The sequence below is a fragment of the Podarcis pityusensis genome (genome assembly GCF_964106645.2).
Source record: "Podarcis pityusensis genome assembly, chromosome: 1".
Lineage (NCBI taxonomy): Eukaryota > Metazoa > Chordata > Lepidosauria > Squamata > Lacertidae > Podarcis > Podarcis pityusensis.
In genome coordinates this window covers 108,802,401-108,822,900 of record NC_138028.1, presented here as the reverse complement: position 1 = coordinate 108,822,900, position 20,500 = coordinate 108,802,401, and the positions used below count along the sequence as shown (strand labels likewise).

The 20,500-nt window shown below is 40.9% G+C and overlaps 1 protein-coding gene and 1 long non-coding RNA gene across 9 annotated transcripts in view; one reads left to right on the top strand and one right to left on the bottom strand.

Moving 5' to 3' along the window:
• SLC4A10 (solute carrier family 4 member 10) overlaps window positions 1-20,500 on the bottom strand; it is a 165,934-nt gene that overhangs the window by 65,538 nt on the left and 79,896 nt on the right. For all 8 annotated transcript variants that reach the window (XM_081005915.1, XM_081005919.1, XM_081005916.1 and 5 more), the window contains 3 exons: window positions 16,149-16,295; window positions 8,123-8,261; window positions 3,399-3,559 (listed from right to left, as the gene is read on the bottom strand). In XM_081005915.1, coding sequence (XP_080862041.1) covers window positions 3,399-3,559; window positions 8,123-8,261; window positions 16,149-16,295 — 447 coding nt within the window. The remainder of the gene's footprint in view (window positions 1-3,398; window positions 3,560-8,122; window positions 8,262-16,148; window positions 16,296-20,500) is intronic.
• On the top strand, window positions 1,919-9,349 carry LOC308479682. The gene is made up of 3 exons (XR_013987787.1): window positions 1,919-2,331; window positions 7,404-7,455; window positions 9,047-9,349. It is a non-coding gene; the product is annotated as an uncharacterized lncRNA (long non-coding RNA).

Sequence of the window (20,500 nt, the reverse complement as noted above, 5' to 3'; positions counted from 1 at the left end):
GTGGGTTTAGGGTTGCGGCTTAGCCATAGCTGTCAAGTGTCACTTATTTGAAGGGACAGTCCCTTATTGCAGTGCCATGTCCCGCTGCTGTCCGTTATTGATGGATGTCCCTTAAATGTCCCTTAAATGATGTCCCTTAAATTTCAAAGGAAGCAGCTCCTCTCCCTCCCTACCGGCCAGCCAGCCAGGGAGCAGGGAGGCTCCAACTGTGTTGCTTGGCTGTGTTGCTCACCCAATAAGAAGTCTAAGAATGACTGGGGGGTGGAGCTTGCATGCCTTGTGTGTGGCTAGTTAATGCAAGCTGAGGAGGTTTTTGAATGCTGGACGCCATTTTGTTGCACATGCTGCTGCAAACTTTGCAGTGCAAAGCCAGGCCGGGGAGCCATCTTAAGTTGAGGCTGCATAGGCCTTGTGGTGCATGCGATTCAGATTCTATTCAGTTGAACCTCTGGTTACAAAGTTGGTTGGACAGTGTTCTCAAAGCTACCAGCATGAGTTTGACCAGACTGCAGGAGGACAGGAAGACTGGAGTGCCTGGAACAGGTGAGGCTGCAGGTCCCTTATTTTGGCTGCTGGTCCCTTATTTTCAAATCTGTAAGTTGACAGCTATGGGCTTAGCATCAGTGTAAACTGAGTGAGAACAAACATCTTTAATTAAAAAAAAGATGTTTGGAACTTGAATGACTGCTCAATAGCACAAATAATCACAAAGGGCACTCTGAACATTAGAAATGTCAGGCAGACAGGACCTACCTAAAACAAACACACAATGCAGAATGTAACCTCAGCTATTTATGAAGCACTATGATGAGCGTATGTTCCTGACACAAATGACTGCTTCTTAATTTTCAGTTGTATTTTGGAAATTTGCATACTATTGTTCAGACAACAGACGTTTAAAATGCAAAGGAACCAAGAACATTTATCAAAGTGACAGGAAAATGAATGAAGAAAACAGAGCAGCAAGGAATTTTTTTAAAAAAATAAAAAATAAAAGCAGGATTGAAATATGAGCTCAAATAACCCTCCCTTACATACTCAAAAGCAAGATCCACTGAGCTCTATTGGATTTAATTCCAGGTAAGTGTGTATAAGCCTAAGGCTGCAAAAATCAAATGCATGTTATATATTATATATAGGAATATGTGTGTTAATACATTTTTATTGTGGTCTACACACCTTTAAAATGATGTTTCTGGAATGTAGAATTCTTAGCCAAGTTAAGGGAAACAGCAGCATTGTTATTTGACTGATACTGAGTGACAGTTGCCCAGCAGCCATCTAGAGAGGCCAGGACCCTGATATAGTCTGACTCACTCCTGCTGCTGGAAGATCTCTGAACTCAGCGCTAGCAATCATAACAGTGAATCCTGAGTTGCATGCAGCAGCTTCCTGAATGCTTAAGCAATTACAACACGGCTACAAATGATCAGGAGAAACACCTATGCCAGCAGGATCTTTGGAACTAGCAAGGAACCAATGTCTCTGCATCCCCTTCAATCTCACCCCGTCAAACGCTAATTATTGAGCTGAGTTGCTAAAATATCAAATTGCAGTGAGCGAGACACAGAAGAACAGAATCCACAACGTCAAAGCACAGCCTGTATAGAAAAGGGCAGGGAAATGTTTGGGAGGAATTCATTGTTACGCCAAGGGGATCGTTCCACCAGAGAAAGCAGTTCCTCCAGCCCACCCACCCCCACTGTTTTTGGTGTTCTCCTGACCACCACCCCCAAATTAATTTCTGGGGAGTGAGGGGTGTAGCAGGGGAGGAGCAGAAGCTTTTCATTGACTCCTGCTCCTTTATTAGCACCTGCCCTTTTGAGTCCCAGGGCCACATTCACTCATGAGTAACCTTCCAGGGGCCACATAACCATGTTAGAATTCCTGCTCCATGATTGCAGTCATGGGATTGTTGTCTTTCACATGACGGTATATGTTTTGACTCCACAGAGTGGGAAGTGACAGAGACAGGATGCTTGTGTTACTGTGTTCCGTGAAGTGGGACTATTGTCCTTTGTTCTTTTTCTCTTTGTTGTCTGATGCTAGAGAAAGAGGGAGCCATGTTGCAGTGCTCCGTGTGTGTTTATATGTAAATAAAATAGATTAGCCAAAATGCTGAGTTGCTGAGGTCTGTTATGCTTCATGCGCAAACTCTGCGGATCCCTAAGTGTGCCGGTGTCAGTTGGCATCGGTCGCTGTGATGTTTGGGCTGAAGAAAGCTTTTGAAGCTCCCGAACGACTGACCAGCAGGGAGAGAACATGCCAGTCAGGCATGTGTCTCTACCAGGATCCTACTCGAGTGTAGGCTGAGTTCCTGACAAACCACTGGTGAGCGGGAACAGAGGCGACAGTGGGCAGAGTCACAGATGTGATGTTTACCTTTGCACAGCAGGCTGTATTCCAGCCACACACACAAAAGCCAGAGGTTCCTACACACACCCCTATTTATATCTCTTATCCAGGCAAGCAAGAGGCATTCTAACAGTTCTAAACAGGCATGCAGCCGAGGGGAGGGGGGGCTTTGTAGCAGGACTGGTGATGGGAGTTTTCTGGGGAGAAGGATGGACACAGACAGAGCATGCCAGGAACACCGGTGCAATGAAGGGACAACTCATTCAGCTGGTTTTCAGCTGGGACTTGGCAGATTAGCCTCCTCTGACTAAACAGCCACAAATCAGATTAAGTCACTGATCACCTATGCTACATTTTCTTCATCATCATATCATCATCAGACTTACCTAAGGCACTAATAGTGCAATCCTTACTATGTCTACTCCGAAGGAAATCCTACTGGGGCTTACTGTAATGTTAATGGGATTTGGGTTGCAGACTAACTCTTCACTATTTCCCCCCTTCGCCCATTTTCTCACATTCACACATAAGAACATAATCTATGAGCTACTTGTTTTGAACATTTTGATTTCCTTCCATTATCCCCCCAAAATATTCCTACCAAGTCTTTAGAAATATCTTTACAACACACACACTTGCATTTAACATGATTAACTTTTGGGTCCTACTGAAACTTATACATGAGAGGTAGTATTCAGCTACTCTTCTGAATTATAACCTCCACTCTGTTCTTCAAGAAAATGGTATCTTCCCTTCAACAACAGCTGCACCCCTTCACCTTCCCTTTCCACAACTTGTACATCTCTGCGTCTCAGTGATGATACTGGAAAGACCGAAATTAATGCCACGCTAAGTAGAAAACATCAGGGAGAAGGGAAATGCATGTTAGAATTTGGAATTTTATTTATTTGGAGTTTGAAATATATTACCACCCCATAGAGAAACATTGCATCTTATGCAGGGCAGTGTGATGGTGTTGTTTTATTTTGGGGTGTAGAGAGTATTATACGATCTTTATATTGTTGTGTTAACTGCACACTTACCTGCAATTTCTTCTAAAGAATTTGCTCTCATGTCTAGCAACACAGTGCCATTGAGGATACAACTTCTCAGTTCAAACAAGCTGTGAAGCGATAATGTGGCAACGTATGGTTTACTCCACCTCTCTCCTCCATCTTCAACATCTTCTTCAAATTTCAACCACCTAAGCAAGCAAAAGAGCTCAGTCAGCTTCTTCTGTTTGAGAACTGAAATGTCAGTCATGCAGAAGCAATAGAGAAGAAACACAAATAGTGAGATGATAGATAGATAGATAGATAGATAGATAGATAGATAGATAGATAGACAGACAGATAGACAGATAGACAGATAGACAATAGATAGATAGATAGATAGATAGATAGATAGATAGATGATAGATAGATGATAGATAGATAAGATAGATAGATGGATAGATAGCAAGCAATTTCATAGCTCCACTCTTTGGGTTGCATCCAACTACATCCTGTTGTTTCATGGAAGCCTCTTTGATTGGAGAGGAGGCTTCCACCAATGGAAGCTGGAGGCAATTTTTGCTACTTCCCCCTTCAGCCTCCTACACAAACAAACCCCCGAAACTGCTCCAAGTGTGTTGGAAGACCTTCCATAATAGGATGCAAAGTGGAGATGAAAATGAGGGAGGCGAAAGCTGGGATTCTGTGATGATCACTTCCTTCTCAAAAACCTCTGTTTGATCCAAGAGCTTTTTCTGAATGGATACAGCCCCACAGCATGGTGTGTGAATAATGCTATGCCATGGTTTCTTAAATTTGATCCCTGAAACTCAGCCCCCGTGACTTAACTATTGTTTGTTAACCACAAACAAGCCACACTGTTGTTGCTCCATACACCTTGGTTAATATTAACCATGACCCAGCTTAATGTGCAAACCTGGCCTTTTATCTCACCTCTTGGCCCAATCTGATCTATGAGTTTAATAATACTGGATACCTACCATATGGGAAGTTGGTTATGAGAATAACCAAGATGTCATGTTTGAAACGCTTATGTGGGGGAAAGCTTATATAATTGCTAGGCATAGTTTCTTAACGTGGTTTCATTTTTCATTCTGCTTGGGATACACACATACAATACCAAATTCTGAACATGTATATTAATAGATGAATGTCATCTTGCCCTGTGAAGGGATCAAAAACATTTGGGTAGCCATCAAGTCATCTACCCAGTCCTTCTATCCCCACCCCCACACATACAGACATTTCTGGAGTGTCCACAGGACAAGACAATGGAAAAGCGGTTCCGACTAAGATGAGTTAAGTTGGGATCAAGTCAACCCCCCCCCCAGCTTGAACCCTGAAGATAATGGTTAGCTTCCCTCACCTCAATGCTATCCCTGTGTTTCTATGAAACTAGTGAAAAGGATTCTCTGCTTAAGATCTCCACAATAAAAGGGAAATGGATGGATTCAGAATGAATCTTTGGGTATCCATTTTGGCTGTCAGGAACGCAAATTCAAAGCATCTTCCTGCCTGCTTTATAGGACTGAGAAATCAAAGGGTTGGATATATTGGGGGGGGGGGGCAAGCACCTGTTAATTATGACAGAGCAACTTGTTTCTATATTAGGGCAAGTCAAGTATTTAAAAAACGCTGCTTTGTCTTTGATAATAACATGTTGGAAATGTGGGAAGTAGATCAAAGAGGACATCCATGAAAAGTCAAGCGTTCCCCAACAATCTTTGCAGCTTTATAAAACCTCCTTCTTTAATTTAAATCTTTGTTTATAGAACGGATCGATATCTTCCAGCAGTTAATCATCACCGGAGACCAAGCTCCCCATCCTATTTTATTTAGAAAGCTCTTGAAGTTATTAAGCGCTGTTCAAAAGTAATTAAGAAAAACACACAGGGAGCTGTCGGGAGGCTTAGCACCTAAAAATCACAGACATAGAAGAGAGAAAAAAGAAGGAATTTAGGAAAGAGGGCAAGAAGCCATGAAATATGACACCTGAAGCAAAGACTGAGTGTAGGAACCCAAGTCTTCTTCAAGTTGTCTCTCCCCACTCTCTCATGTCATCATTATGAAACAACATATTCTCAGTGTGTTGTATTCAACACGGCACTAAGGCTAATCTTCCATCACCAAGAGGATTCCTCCTTGTACAACAGAACATTTCCCCCCTTTCCTTCCCTTGCTCACCCACTAAATCTGTTCTGGGGGATCCCCCAACTCTTTGGAAAAGTTCTGAGGGCAGCATGGAGCAAGAAGGGGAAATTCCTATTGCACTAGCTGCAATCCTTGCATGCATGCAACTATTTAATATAGTCTTCCATGTTCTTGTAAATTTGAAATGCTTGATGACTGATAACGTGCACTAGATGAATACCAGACTGGGTAGCCAAGCTTCAAATCTCTTTATTGGCTATGAAGCCCAAAAGGTAATCCCAAACAAGTTAGTATGTATCAACATTTGTTTCCCAACTAAAATAAGCATATTGTCCTTCCCAGGGCCAACATATTAAGAATATGCTGAGCTTTGCAAATTTAACCAGTAGTGTGTTTTTTAAAAATGTATAATTTCCTAACACTCAGCTATATTACTTTTGCAGAGAACTAAATCATTATATTCAGCAAAGCAACTGACTCTTGATCCACTTGTGGAGTAACACGCTCAATATCTTCTGTGTTTACTTTCATTATATCTGTTGACTTCCCAGAGGAACTGAACTCCCACCAGTTCACCCACACTCTCCATCATCCTTCTGAGTAACAGAACAGCCAAGATCTTGGCAAATCTTACACACGCCACTAAAAAGCTGCAATAGCAAGAATTGGCTAGAACATTTGGTTGGATCGTTAGTCTTCATTTGATGGGTCGGGGCCCACACCCTGACCTAAGTTGAGTCACACAAGTGGCCTGCATTTTGCTTAGGATTCCCCCCCCCCCCTTTTTAAGAACAAACACAGAGACATTTAGAAAGGAAGCAGATGGGTGGAAATGACAGGTTTCCTGTGCCTTTAAAGGCCATCCAGTAGAGAAAACGGCACAAATGACAACTGCAACAGAGAGAAAAGAGGGACACATAGGATTTAACAAAAAACACCCTGAAAGGTGAACTATGTTGCAGGCCGAGGTTAAAGGTCAGGTAAGGTCAAAGTCTACTGCGTTAAGACTGCATCAGGCAATAGTTATTTATTGACATTGGTGACATCTATGCCCTGCCATTTCTGCAAAGAACTGAGAGGTAGTGTAGGCTGGGCAGTGCTGGATTTACATATAAGCTAAACAAGCTATAGCTTATGGCCCCAATCTCTTGGGGACCCCTAAAAAAATTAAAGGGGAAAAAAACTGGATGTACATTTCCAAGTTCAACAATTACTTTGATAAATTACATATTTTGTTATGTGCAAATGGCTTTAGATACCTATTAGGTCCATAAATTACCATATAACATATATTCAACACAAAAAACAGCAACAATTTGTTGTTGACAAAGGACAGCTGGACATATAAAGGGCCCCAGTACCTTCAGTAGCTTAGGTCCTCATCAAACCTAAATCCGGCCCTGAGGCTGGGAGATTGCAACTTGCCTAAAGGGAGCTTGCAAGCTCCATGGCTGAGCCAAGGCTTCCCACGTGTAAGTTCTGCATTGTCCTGGCCCTCTGCTATGCAAAATCCATTTACTATCATATGAAATGGTGACCCATTTTCATTCGGAGGAACATGGCATTCCCTAGTAGGGATGAGCCTTCCGAAAACATATCTACAATGCCACGCTTGTTAAGCACTTCTTGAAATTGTGGCACTGGTTGGATTTGTCTCTGGTCTTCCACAAAACAAAACAAAACATCCATTTCATTGGGAGAGAATATGGCTGTTCATCTTATTTTGAAACTTTAAATATTTGTCTACCTCCTATGAGTGAGGTCCAGGGCAAATCTAACATGAAGTCTGACAGAAATAAAGTTGATTTGAGGTTTTCTTGTCCCTAATAGCTGCATAACTTTCTCCTGAAACATTTATTTATTGCTGTATATTTGTTTCTCCAGTCTTCTACTAGGAACCCAGAGCAAGAATTTGGATGCACAACAACCCTTTGAGGTAGGTTAGGCTGAAAAATATGTAAGCAGAACAACATCGTGAGAATGCCTTTATTAAGCTGGGGTAAGGAATGTCTCAGTACCCATTCCCCAGAGTTATCGGTAGATCAATGCCTGCTTTACTAGAACTGTGTTAGATTTAGGATTTACCCCCAAAAGCCTATTATTTCAGGATTAGTGCTGTATAAAGCATTATGCAACGCCTCCTCATTACAGTAAACAGTAACCATTCACTATGTTACATTATCTAATCGGGGAAAAGTAAGTTCAACAAAAAGACACACAGGCAACATATCTACATCTTGAACTTTGCTATTATGCTGAATCTCAATTTAAACCCAGTTTGCAATCAAATTGACTGCATTCTGCTTTACTCTGGAGAGGGCTCTGAAATAGCTATAACATTTTCAGCAGAGAAATAAAGATCCTAGCTAACTGCATTTATCTTATTTATTTTTGCCCGTGACATTATCTCTCCCCCCCCCCAAAAAAAAACAAACTATGATCTGACCTAAAAAAATTGTTGTCAACATCTGGCTCTGAGGAAATGCATGTGAAGTAGCAATACTCAGTATATATTCAACATGTTTGACTTAAACCTAATTAATAGGCATTTTGGCCTTCTCCGTGTCCTTGTACATCAAATGCTAAACCAAAAGGGAACTCACCTGGCTGTCTCCCTCCACTCAGCATCTTCTCCTTCACGCCAGCAAAGTTCATCGAGCTCTGTGAATAGGTCGTGAGGGATGTGTTCCTCGTCGTCATCTTCTGTTCCGAGAATAAACTGTACCCGCTGGGAAGGGGTGTCTAGAGGAAAAAAACGAGGGTGGGGATAGGAAGAGACCAGGGAAGTCAAACTGAAACAAGAAGTATTTCCAAAAAGGCAAAGCCACACTACAGTGATTCCATGGAGCATTACTTGCATAAATACCTTTTAAGCAATTAAGCACCAGTGTTATTGCTTACAGCTGCATCCTTTTGTGTTGAACAAGTGAATGAGCAGGGTGCAGTAAGGCTATGCAGCTGTCTGTCATCCATATAATTAACTTCTACAGGCAGGTATTACAGCCTGTAATAAAATAATCACAACTTGGCAACTCAGCCATGCTTTAAATGTGTGTTCTGGAAAAAAACACGGACCATGTTGTCACCGGTTAAGCTTTCCAGTTTAGCAAATTCCTTCTTAACAACAAATAAACATGTATAAAATTGATCAGACACATACTCCCCCTCTGCTTGGCTATATGTCCTAGAGATGTAGGTACTGCTTAAGTTTATTCTCTTGCCCTGCTAAAATGAAGACAAAATATCTGCAACTGAACTGAAAGCATTTTTATTCTCGCCTCCATCTACCTCCTTTCTTGGGTTGCCTTTCCTTTTCGATTTTAAACTCCTATGGGCAGAAGCTTCCTGAGAATCTGAAAAAAATTCCCTGCATACTTGGTGACATTAGAAAAATAAACATGTGAAAACTAGGCTGATAAATACGTGTCTTTCTCAATACGACAAGAAGTCATTGGTTTGAATCAGTTTCACTGGTGTAAAACGGTTTGTCTATTCGACTCTGTTAATTTCATCCATTTTCATTTTAGAAATGAATGGAAATTCAAAGAAACGAATTCCAGAGGATAATCCATTCATGAACTTTGGCAAGTCTGCTCTTTGAAAGGGCAATAGGACACCTGAAAGTTTCAGGCACATTGGACTAACGAGGTCTCCCAATGAAAACAGTCAGAAGCTTGTGGATTTATATATTTGATAAACTGCCTCTGCAACACAGACCCCTATCCCTGATCTGTCTGAAATTTGGCAGGTCTGGTGCCTGGAAGAAGTGGCAGCCCCTCTTAAAATGTAATGACAATGGGATAAAAATCAGACAGCAGAAGACTGAATGGATTTCCCATGCAAGGGAGTCAAAGAAATAAGCTATTCTAAATCAGTAGCGAACAGAATGTAATTATAATGAACAAATAACAAAACGGATTAAACTTTTTAAAAGACAAAGGAATGGGATAACTAAATGATTCCCCCCTCCCTTGCATATACCCTGCTGAATATATTTCGCAGAAGACAGTGATTAAACAAACCCCTTTTAGTGCTGGTATTTTAAGAAATATTTGAAATGTTGCGTTGTATTAGGGAAACATCATGGCTGTATTGTGCATTGGTTATATTTTAAAAAAAACACAATACATCCAAGCAATCATTATAGTGCTTCCTACTTTCACTTATTCAGCTAATGCGAGGGTTTTAAAAATATTGTCATTATACTTTGCATCAAAAAGACAAATCTATTTTATCATCATTCTTTACTTTGCATTTCTGGAGAGCAGAGAAGGATGGCTGATGTTTCTGACACTCTGCACCAAAGGTGAGAGAATAACTAGGAATATTTCTTGAGTGCACACAGAAGCTGTGTAGTCATTCAAAGGGGGGCAAAAAGTATGAGCAGGCAGGATTATTCGTGCTAATGTAATGATTTAGCACTGGATTCAGGGAACGCTAACTCCTCAGCTAACCATGAGATGCCTCACTCAGTTCACAGAGTTTGGTGTGCCTACAGGCCGTGTCGAGCTTTCCACATACATTAGGGCAGGACAGGGAGCAAATGGCTAGTCAAGGACATAGAAAACTCATGACAATAATGATAAATTGCTTGATGGACACATTTCCTCTGGGGGGCATGACTGTAAATTCAACTGCAAACAGATAAACCTCATCTGCAGTCAGTGTTGTTCATGAGTAGACAGAAGTCACTGTTATATTCCATAAATAGAATTCCACGGTACTTCACAAAACTGGACTAAGCATTGGAAATGAATGACTTAAAGCGACTGGGCATATAAAATGGAGGTCTGAGGTCTTTTAATTTTTTTATCCGTCTCCATAGTGTCTACTTCCCATTTTTTCACTGATGCTCCCACAAAATAAGCAGCCCCCTGCATCAGTTTAAATAAACTTCCAGACAGGTAGCAGTGTTAGTCTTCAGCAAGAACTAAAAACAAAGGCAATGTTGTAGCAAGAGTGATGGTGGCAATTACAGTGGTACCTCGGGTGACAAACGCTTCGGGTTACAAACGCTTCGGGTTACAAACTCCGCTAACCCAGAAGTAGTACCTCGGGTTAAGAACTTTACCTCAGGATGAGAACAGAAATCGCGCACCGGCGGCAGCAGGAGACCCCATGAGCGAAAGCGCGCCTCAGGTTTAGAACAGTTTTGGGTTAAGAACGGACCTCCAGAACGAATTAAGTTCATAACCTGAGGTACCACTGTATGTTCATGTTTAACTGTATGCAGTGCTTTTTTTTCTTAAAAAAATGTTTAGGGGTACTCTCATTTTGATTCAAGAAAATCACCATTTTATAGTTCAAATTGGGACAGATAAATACAGTAAATGGACAAAAGGACAAAGATTCACAAAATGTTTAGGGGTATGCGTACCCCTGTGTCCCCCCCTCCCCAGAAAAAAGCACTGACTATATGAAAAACACCCACTGTGGCCATCCACAAAGCCATGTGGGTGTCACAAACTTCCTTGCACTGGGATACCAAATAACTTCTGTAGCGGAGATAAAAAGAGGCCACAAATGACAGAACCTCTTGAATCATGTTTGAATCAAGAGGCCAGTCAAAATTAATGACAAAGACTCACCCCTGATGACTGCCCACGTTGAATTGTGCACATTACTCCAAAGGGAGAATGGCAGGAAAGTAAACAAGGAACTGCTTAATATCATGGCCCTTAGCCATGAAGCTTACTGGCTTTGGGCCAGTCACTTTCTCTCAGCCTAACCTACCTTACAGGGTTGTTGTGAGGACAAAATGGAGAGGGGGGAGAGAGGTGTGTGCACCACCTTGGGCTTCTTGGAGAAAAGGTGGGATATAAATATAATAACTTTTTTTAAAAAAAAATTAAATAGTTTAAATTGTCTTGAGAAGGCACAAAATTGAGTAGGAAGAACCTCAGCAAGAGCATGCAAACCCTTATGAAGGATTTCCTAGGAAATGTGCTTTCTGAATAGACGAAATTCCATCCTCTCAGAGACACCATGAGATAGCACATCAAACACGGGATATGTAAGAGTCCCACAGTTTATTTTACCTTGAACAGTCATATCTGTGGTAAAAAAACTTGCAGAATATTTTTGAACAAAAATTTCAATAAAATATGAATATAGGACCATGTAATTAAATGACAGGAACATGATAGCATTTGATGTTGTTCTCTCCCTTAATAGAAAAGTAGGGTGCTTGCTATTTAAGTTTAGGAAGTCTATTTTTCTCTCCACTCTCTCAAACATGCAGTTTAATAACTTTTCTGTGCCTGGCATTTATATGAGGAAGAGAGGCCAGCGGCCAAACAGTTTTTCAAGTTGTCTTCTAAATGCATAACAGCCAGTTCTAAAAATCTCAAAAACTGTAATCCACAGGTCTAGATAACTCATACTTTCTCTCTGCCCTCGTAGCATTTGGGGCAATGCCACAATTTCTCAACTGACATCAAAATATGTATTTACCCATAGTGTGTGGCACAATGCATATTTACTTAAATGCATCAGTACGTGCTCAAATCCATCAGCAAATTAATGCATTAGGTAAGCATCCCAATCCAGATCTGGTTGCAATGGAAAAAAGCAACGGCTGTGTGTTTGTTTATTCTCCTAGATGGTGTCTCATCCAATTTGGCCTTGAATCCCACTTGAGTTTGCAAGGGATGATAACATATTTTAATGTGACTATGGAAACAGACTATTTGAAACAGCCTTCCCCCTCCTCCGCCCAGAAGGTACAAGGACAGGTGGATCATTCCAGAACACAGAATGCAGATGACCACAAAGGCCTCTTCACACAAAAACATCATTACATAAACCGGGCTCATGGCTGCTCCAGCCCTGCCCCACATCCATCTATCCTTCCCCTCTAACTGCAGCCCTCCTACGAATAAAGATCTTTAGTTGTGAGAGAGCTGCATAGGATTGATAGTGCACACAGAGAAGGACCTAGAACAGGGTCTTGTAATCTGGTAGTGTATTTATTTAAACTATTTACAATCACCCTTTCTGGACCCACCCACCCAAGGCGGTAGACCACCACATAGCAGTGCAATGCCATATGATATAATATGACGCAACATTCTTAATAAAAGCTTTTTAAAATACAAAAACAAAACCCCAGTACGTTAAAATATAAAGCAGCATAAAACCACAAATCTTCTTTGCCACCAATGCACTCTCAACTACATTACAGTCTGAAAAGCTTGAAGTTTTAACCATCACAGACTCAGTCAGCTAAGGTTCTGGGAAAAGCAGAGATGTTTCAGGGCAATTTTGTAGTGTTTGAAAAATGGTGGCTGAGAGCCTACCTTTAAAACCCAGCCAACCGCTGCATTCTGCAGGAGAAAGCATCTTGCAGATTTCACCTTATTCTGGAGGTCCATTCCATACCATACAGGGGTCAAACCTTGAGTGTGGTGCCAGCCAAATCTTTGCAATGCCCTCCCCATTACTCATCAGACCAATGTCTCATCTCTATCGAAGACTTTCCTCCTTTAACAAGCCCAAAAGATTGGGACCTTTATCCCAACCTGTATCTGCACTGGAGAGAAATAAATTGTTTTTACATATTAAATTTTTTTATATATATGGAATTGAGATATTTTATGAGAAGTAATTCATAAATAGAATCCAAATTTAAAAAAATGCTAGCTTTCGATTGTTGCTTTTATCCGATAGCAGTTTTGTGTGTGATTATCGTTCTCCTTGCTTTGAGTTTTGTAAGCCACCTTGAAATAACTGATAGAAAGTGGTATATAAATGTTTTAAATAAATAAAATGTGCAGTCCTCACAAGGCAGCGGGGAGATCAGCAACTACTCAAAGATAATCTATAGTTTGTTTAAAAATAGGTTGTTCCAAATAATAACATAGTAGCTCTGAGAAAAGTTTGTAAGCCCCTTGTTGACACTGATTTTCCATATTTTTCTAAAGTCCATGACTGCATTTAAACAGTGCAAGTGTTTATCCTCAGAATACAAATGGCCTTTTCTAGCTCCCTGATTGGATGAGGGGCATGCGGGGAGCATGCCATGAGCTCATGCCGGGGGCTCATCCATGCCCATAGAACCCAAATCTGGCAAATTATGCTTAGTGCTAACCAGCTATTTACTGTCTTTAAGTGGGTTTTGCAAGCCATGCTTTGAAGACAAGGCCCTGCACAGTGCTCCCAGACTGCTTCATTCAGAAGTCATAGCAAAATATGGGTATTGCAAAACAAATCAAGAGAGGAATCAATCCCAGAGAAAAAGAAGGAAGGGGTGAAGGGTGGTAGGATGATGGAGGGTACAAGTCCATGAGACATTCCTAATCCTCAAAATCATGCTATGGAGGATTGGAATAGGATACTCGAAGTTAGCTAATCTGTGCAAACTAAGCTAATACACACCACCTTTCAGAAAAGAATCATAATATGGTGACAGGTAAATTTATCTGTCATAGATAAAAGTACTACACTATTGCTAACATCCATGATTCATCTCTAGCCCCGATAGCTCATCGGCAACACTGATGAGTAACGCAACAATCACAACAGATGCTGACAAAGCCTTTCTGGTCTCCATGACCACAAGTTGTCTGTGCGCATGTTGCAATGCGTGCGTGCACATACCAAATTTAACCTAAAATACAACTGATGTGCTTAGAAACATGATTCAAGCCCAAATCCACCAAGGCATGCATGCTCCTCATAAGTAGCGGTAGACAAGTGCAATTAAAACATTAAAAATAATACTCAGTAGCCAAGCTCCCAAGTGACGTGGATTCGATTATGAAAGGGAAGCTTAACATTAAGTGGCATGAAAGAGGATTAAGTCAAGTTGGGAGTACTAACTAAAGAGCACAGTGTGCTTGATTGTGCCAAAATATCCACACCCCTCTGCTTCCATCAACAAGTGTACCAGAAAACCCGGTGCTTCTTTTATAGAATCTGTGAAAGTACTAACATAGCAAGTATTCCTAGGACATTGGAAGAAAGCTCTGCAAGCTGAGGTGTAAAGGAGCAGAAATCTTCAAGGATTTTGTCTTTACAAAATCAAAATGCCGAGGAACAGTCATGGGCTTTGTGATGTCACCAATCAAATCAACCAGGCCTCTGGCTGATTTGACTGACACCGTATGCCCTTTTAAAATGTGGTTTGGGGGGGGGCGCTATTGGGTTGTTTTTGTTTTTATTAGATATTTTGTGGTTTTATATTTTGATTTTATTCTGTGAACTGCCCTGAGACCCCCAGGTATAGGGCGGTATATAAATTTCATAAATAATATTAATAAATTAATAATAATTTATTATGCTTACCAGGAGGTTGAAGGGGGGAGAGGCAAAGTGACAGTGAGATTGGGGTTTCTCGAAGGAGAAAGTTGATGGGGAAATGGTGTCCTTGTGATAGGAAGTTTTAAAGCACTGTGATGCCTAATGACAATTTCTTTTTGCTGAAAACACGGTAATGGAACATGTTTACCTATTACACAGATTAGGTTTGGTTATTTGTTTTTTTATTTGTCTTTTAAAAACACAGATAAGATACTTTAGAATAACAAAGCCAACAATGGATTATCAGCATCTGCTTCTCAGTGATCTGAAACGTGTTTCTCTTCCTACTTTAGCATCTTGGAATAAGCACAATTTGTCCAAAATAGATGCGGCTAAGTCATTTGGTTTCACATGCGTATTCATTCTGCGCGACCCAATCTTAATCCTCTTAATGCCGACTGAACTTCTATTTCTGAAGACATTTCTATAATTTCATCCACCTTACATTTTTCTGCAAGAGCTTTTAAGGATTTAAAGCATTTTTCTAAAGCCTCAGCCTTCATAGCACCTTCCTTCCACACTTTCAGTGCATATAATTTAAAATCCAATCTAAAGGCATTACAATGACTACTCCACAACCTAAAATTATACTGGCATTTGCATTTTTAAAAGAATCTAAAATATTCTTTTCTACTGCAGCATGGTGCGATAAGGCATCCTGCCAGTGTTTTCATTATAGTCTCTCTGCTTATTATAACTTTGAAGTATTTTCGTCTTAGATGCACCTTTTTACATCAGCGCAGTAAGTTATATTATTACTCAAGCAGGAAATAACTTCCCATCAGTGAAGTCCACAAGTCTAATGCTCTTATTTTAATGCCATCTCGTGCTGGTTTTTTTTATTGTTGTTGTTGTTGTTTGACTGTTTTAATTGCTTGCAACATTATATTGTTTTATTGATTGCTTTGAAAACTTTGGAAGGTGAAAATCCTAAATCAGAGATAGCCAACATAGCATTCTCCATATGGTCTACAAGCCCCAGCCTGCAGGGCCAGTGACCATGGATAATGAGAATTGCAGTCCACAACTTTCAGAGAGCACCACACTTGGCTACCTTTCCCTAAAAGCCGGGGATAGGAATAATGAGACCGTTCTAGAAGCATTCCTTCCAATGCTCAACTCAGTTCCAGCTCGTCAGCAGTTCTGTAGTCAAAACTGCACCACCACACACACGAGGAAGGTACCTCCACTGTAATGTTCCACTGTGTGGAAAGGAATTTGGAAATTACAGCAGGGCAAGAATGGGGCAGGACATGTCCATTGCGTGCACCATTTACACAAATTGTCTAACAGTGCCTGTTAAATTTTAAAAAGCCAAACAAAGCTTACCAAATGAAGGAGACTCTCTGCCATCTTCTAAACCCGAATCCCGTTCTCTGTCTCTCTTTCTGTGTTTGTGCCCTCGGTGTCGATGGCGTCGATGGCTTTTCCTTCCTCCCAGCGGCACATGAACTCCAATAAACAAGGTTCTGTGACCTAGAGAGCAGAAAACAGGTTGGGTAAGTACAGTAGATTTGAAAAAAGCAACACAACACATATTTAATGCTGAATCATTGGCCCAATGCCCTATTCTTATGTGGAGGCAGCTCCTTAAAAAATAAGAAGAAAGTGGAGGGAAAGAGATGGAAGGGGAAATCTCTGGTACCCACATAGCCTGTGTGGTTACAGCAAAGCTTTCCAAACTTTTCATGCTGGTGACAAACTTTTTAGACATGCATCATTTCACGACACAGTAATTCAGTTTTACAAGCAAACTGGAGATTAAACTAACCCCTTTCCAGCCCCGGGAGGAGCATGGGGAGCACCCCTACACACCGCAGCCAACACACTAATGTGTCACGACACACAGTTTGGAAAGCTCTGGGTTAAAGTGCCGATCTAAGACCAGGGTTCAAATCCCTACTCAGCCATGAAGCTTACTGGGTGACCTTGGGCCAATCGCTGCCTCTCAACCTAACTCAATTTTCAGGATTGTTGTGAGGATTAAATGAGGAGGGGAACCTTGAGCTCATGGAGGGGGGAGGGGGGAGGGGGGATATAAATGCAATAAATAAATAAAATGAACAATAATAAAATGTGGATACTATGCTGTAAGCATAAACTGAAGGGTTGAAAATGTTTCAGCATAAATAAAATACCTAATGGACTGATGAAGCCGCTGAAATAAATGTGATAAAATGCTAACCCAACTTGCATAGCAGAGCACTATCTTTATTAGGCCCAAGCCTAATTCCAATTTGGTCATATTTTCTTACCAACTCTTTACTGGTTGTTGCATAAGATGACTGCCTGGATGGACTAACATCAAAATGGAGGCACAATTCCATTCTGACACCCATGAGAAGGTCAGGGTTTGAGTGTAAAGAGGAGTAACTGGGTCACATTAGAGCTTCTTGGGCACAATTGGGCACGACTGTTACGATAATTGGCATCATGGTTTAAAAGTGTTATTAAAAGGTAGCTTCCGTGTAATGATTAGGTAGCACAAAGACTTGTCCAACTGCAGTCACCAGTTGCATTATCTTCTGGCTACTGGAACAGCCGCAACATAACAAATAAACATTTGCAGCTTCTCTGGAGTCGGATGTGTCAATCCCGGCACCCCACCCCCTCAAAATATTCAGCTATATGAAGCTGAAACCCCATGTGACCTCTAATCTCATGCAGGCTCCAGCAAGGGCAAAACGCAGAGCAGAGAATCATTTGTCATAAAACGTCAAAGAAATTTGGGACTGACAATAATTCTCTGCAGAAGCAGATAGAAACAAGCTTCTAGCACGCCAGTAAAAAAAAAAAACCATGCCGGTCTTGTTCTGTCATCCCTGCCTTCCCACCCTATCCTGCTTTACAGCGAGGAGCAAAATGGATTTGGATTATACTGCTGTGGTTTTTACATCATTTATATACATTTTACATCTTTTCAAATTATGTACTTGGGTCCTCATGCGGTTCTTAAGCAAACTGGAGGAATCAAGATGCACACAACTTCTTTTTTTCCATTTCAGCTACTTATTTTTACAGTTTGCAACGGAGAATGGACAAACCAACCACCCCATCCTCCTTTCTGGTTCCACTACACATAAGACTCAGAATTATAGAGTTGGAAGGGACCACAAGGGTCATCTAGTCCAACTCCGTAAAATTCAGGTATTTTTTTTGCCCAATGTGGGGCTCAAACCCACAACCCTGAGATGAAGAGTCTCATGCTCTGCAAATTCACGCCATTCCACTTGCTCATGGATCGCTTCTTAAGGCCAGTTGCTAAATAGGCTGCAACGCTCGCAAAATAGGTTAAGAAAAGGCATGTTAAACAGTTAAAGCATCTCAAGCACAGAGAGTGCACAAGAAAAACAAACTGTCCCAAGCCAACCATACCATTAGGCAGAGTAAGGCAGCTGCCTCAGGCATCTGATTTTCAGTGTCGCAAATGAGCAGCCAATTGTTAAAAGTTATTTAATTTATTATTGCTGAATGTTTACTCCCAGAAAGAAGCGGTTCTGGGATTTTCTCCCTCAGTCTTGGGTAGCGTGCACCTTGGCTTGCAGGTGGAGGAAGGTCACAAGCTGCTCTTCCTCCTCAGGTGACAAAATGTATCGGGCGGATGCTGCCCAAAGTGTGTTTTTAAAATTAAGGCGCAGAAATATTAATTTACATATACTGAATTTACATATATTTGTAAATTGAATAATTTACAAATATTTAAATTATTATTATTATTATTATTATTATTATTATTATTATTATTATTTCTACCCCGCCCACCCATCTGGCTGGGTTTTCCCAGCCACTCTGGGTGGCTTCCAACAAAATATTACAATACAGTAGTCCGTCAAACATTAAAATGAAAAAATGGGAGCTGTTTCATTACGTTTTCCAAGTACCACCAGAAGCAGAAAAGCAATTGTTTTTAATTAAATAAGTTAAATCAATCCCTTCTACTTTGTGCAAGAAGTGGGAAAATGATTTCAGAGCTGCTCACAGAAGCGGACTTAGGGGAGCGTGACTCCTTTGCCTGCACTGGGTGCCGGGCCAAAAAGGTGCCACAACAATGAAGAACAATGGAAGGCGAGAGGTGGAGGAGCACTGAATGTTGAGAGCCAAAGTCTACCACTGCTGCTCATCAGATTATTCAGCGTGAGGCGGTGCAATTCTTGACTGGAGCTTGCACATGGCTAAGAAAGTGGGAAGGATCGGAAATCTACTGCTATGGATTGAACAGCTTTGTTATATTGTTGATACTGCGGTGCTATTTATTCTCTTAGTTCCTGACTTTCATGCTGTATTGAATATCATTTTTGGTATTCGTATTGAACATCAAGCCAGAGAACTGGTGCAGATGGAAGAGGATTGGTGTCATATGATCCACAAAGCAGACACCAGAAAGAAATCCAGTCATGGCATTTTGCACCCAAACACAGTGACTGAATACAGTCATACCTTGGATCTCGAATGGCTTAGTAGCCAAACATTTCAGCTCCCGAAAATTGAAAACCGGAAGTTGGTGGTTTTTTTGGAAGCTGAACATCCGACTGGGCTTCCGCAGCTTCTGACTGGCTACAGGACCTTCCTGCAGCCAATCAGAAGCTGCGCTTTGGTTTCCAAACGTTTGGTGTCCGTTTGACTTCCAAGGTATGTCTGTACTCTTCAAGGGCAGCCAACAATCACCCTGTGAGCTACATGGGATTCAAACCTGCATCCTGCCAGTCCTTGCCCAGACCTCTAATCGCTACATCACACAAACCTTTGAGAGAGTTGACCACCTTTTGCTTTGATTCAGCCCTCCAGGTAAAGAGGAGAAAAGAAGCCTCATCAGGAAAACATGGATTGAAACTAATTAACGTTCAGTACAAGCGTAGGTTTCTACAAGATCACACTGGGTTACGCTATATGCTTGGCAGAATAAAAAATAAAGGATCAGAAAACTCCTAAAGGATGTTTGCAGATATAGGGCAAAGAAGACCCTCCTTATAGAAGAGGGAAGAAAGGAAGGGGTGGAGGAAAGCAGAACATCTGTGAAGAATGGATTCAAACTCTGGGTTCCTGAATGATAAATTACAGCACAGAAACCAATAATTTAGGACAAAACAGGGAAATTAGAGGATTCTAATGGGCCATCAACTACTCAAGAGAAGACAGAACAGGAGCAAAGGAATACACAGGAAGAATGAGGGCTAATGTGCACTGAGGTGATAAATCTTGTCTGGGGATGTACCATTTCAGATTGCAAGTTGGGGGTGTATCTTTCATTGATTGTGTTTACTGTAATTGGTTTTAGTATTTTTGTTGTGTTTGTAAATAGCTTTGAGCAATTTCAGTTACCAAAGCAACTAATAAATATAAATAATAATAAAAGCAATCAATGCTCCTAATAACAACTGATATATTAGTTAGTTAATTAATTAATCACTTGCAGAGAGCAGCAGCAACTACTCTTTTCTATTATTACAACCCTGAAGCTGTGGGATGAGTTTCCTGAGAAGGAAATTTTGCTATCATATAAAGTGTGACTATTTAATTATATATCATATGATTATGAAATAATGGATACTATTTATTTAATCCATATACTAATATTGATCAGTCTTCCTGCGGCTGTGCTTATGTAGCCCTGTCAGACTTTGCAAGCCAACGCAAGCACACAATTGCATGTGGAAGTCTCAGGCTTCACTGACTTGCATGCA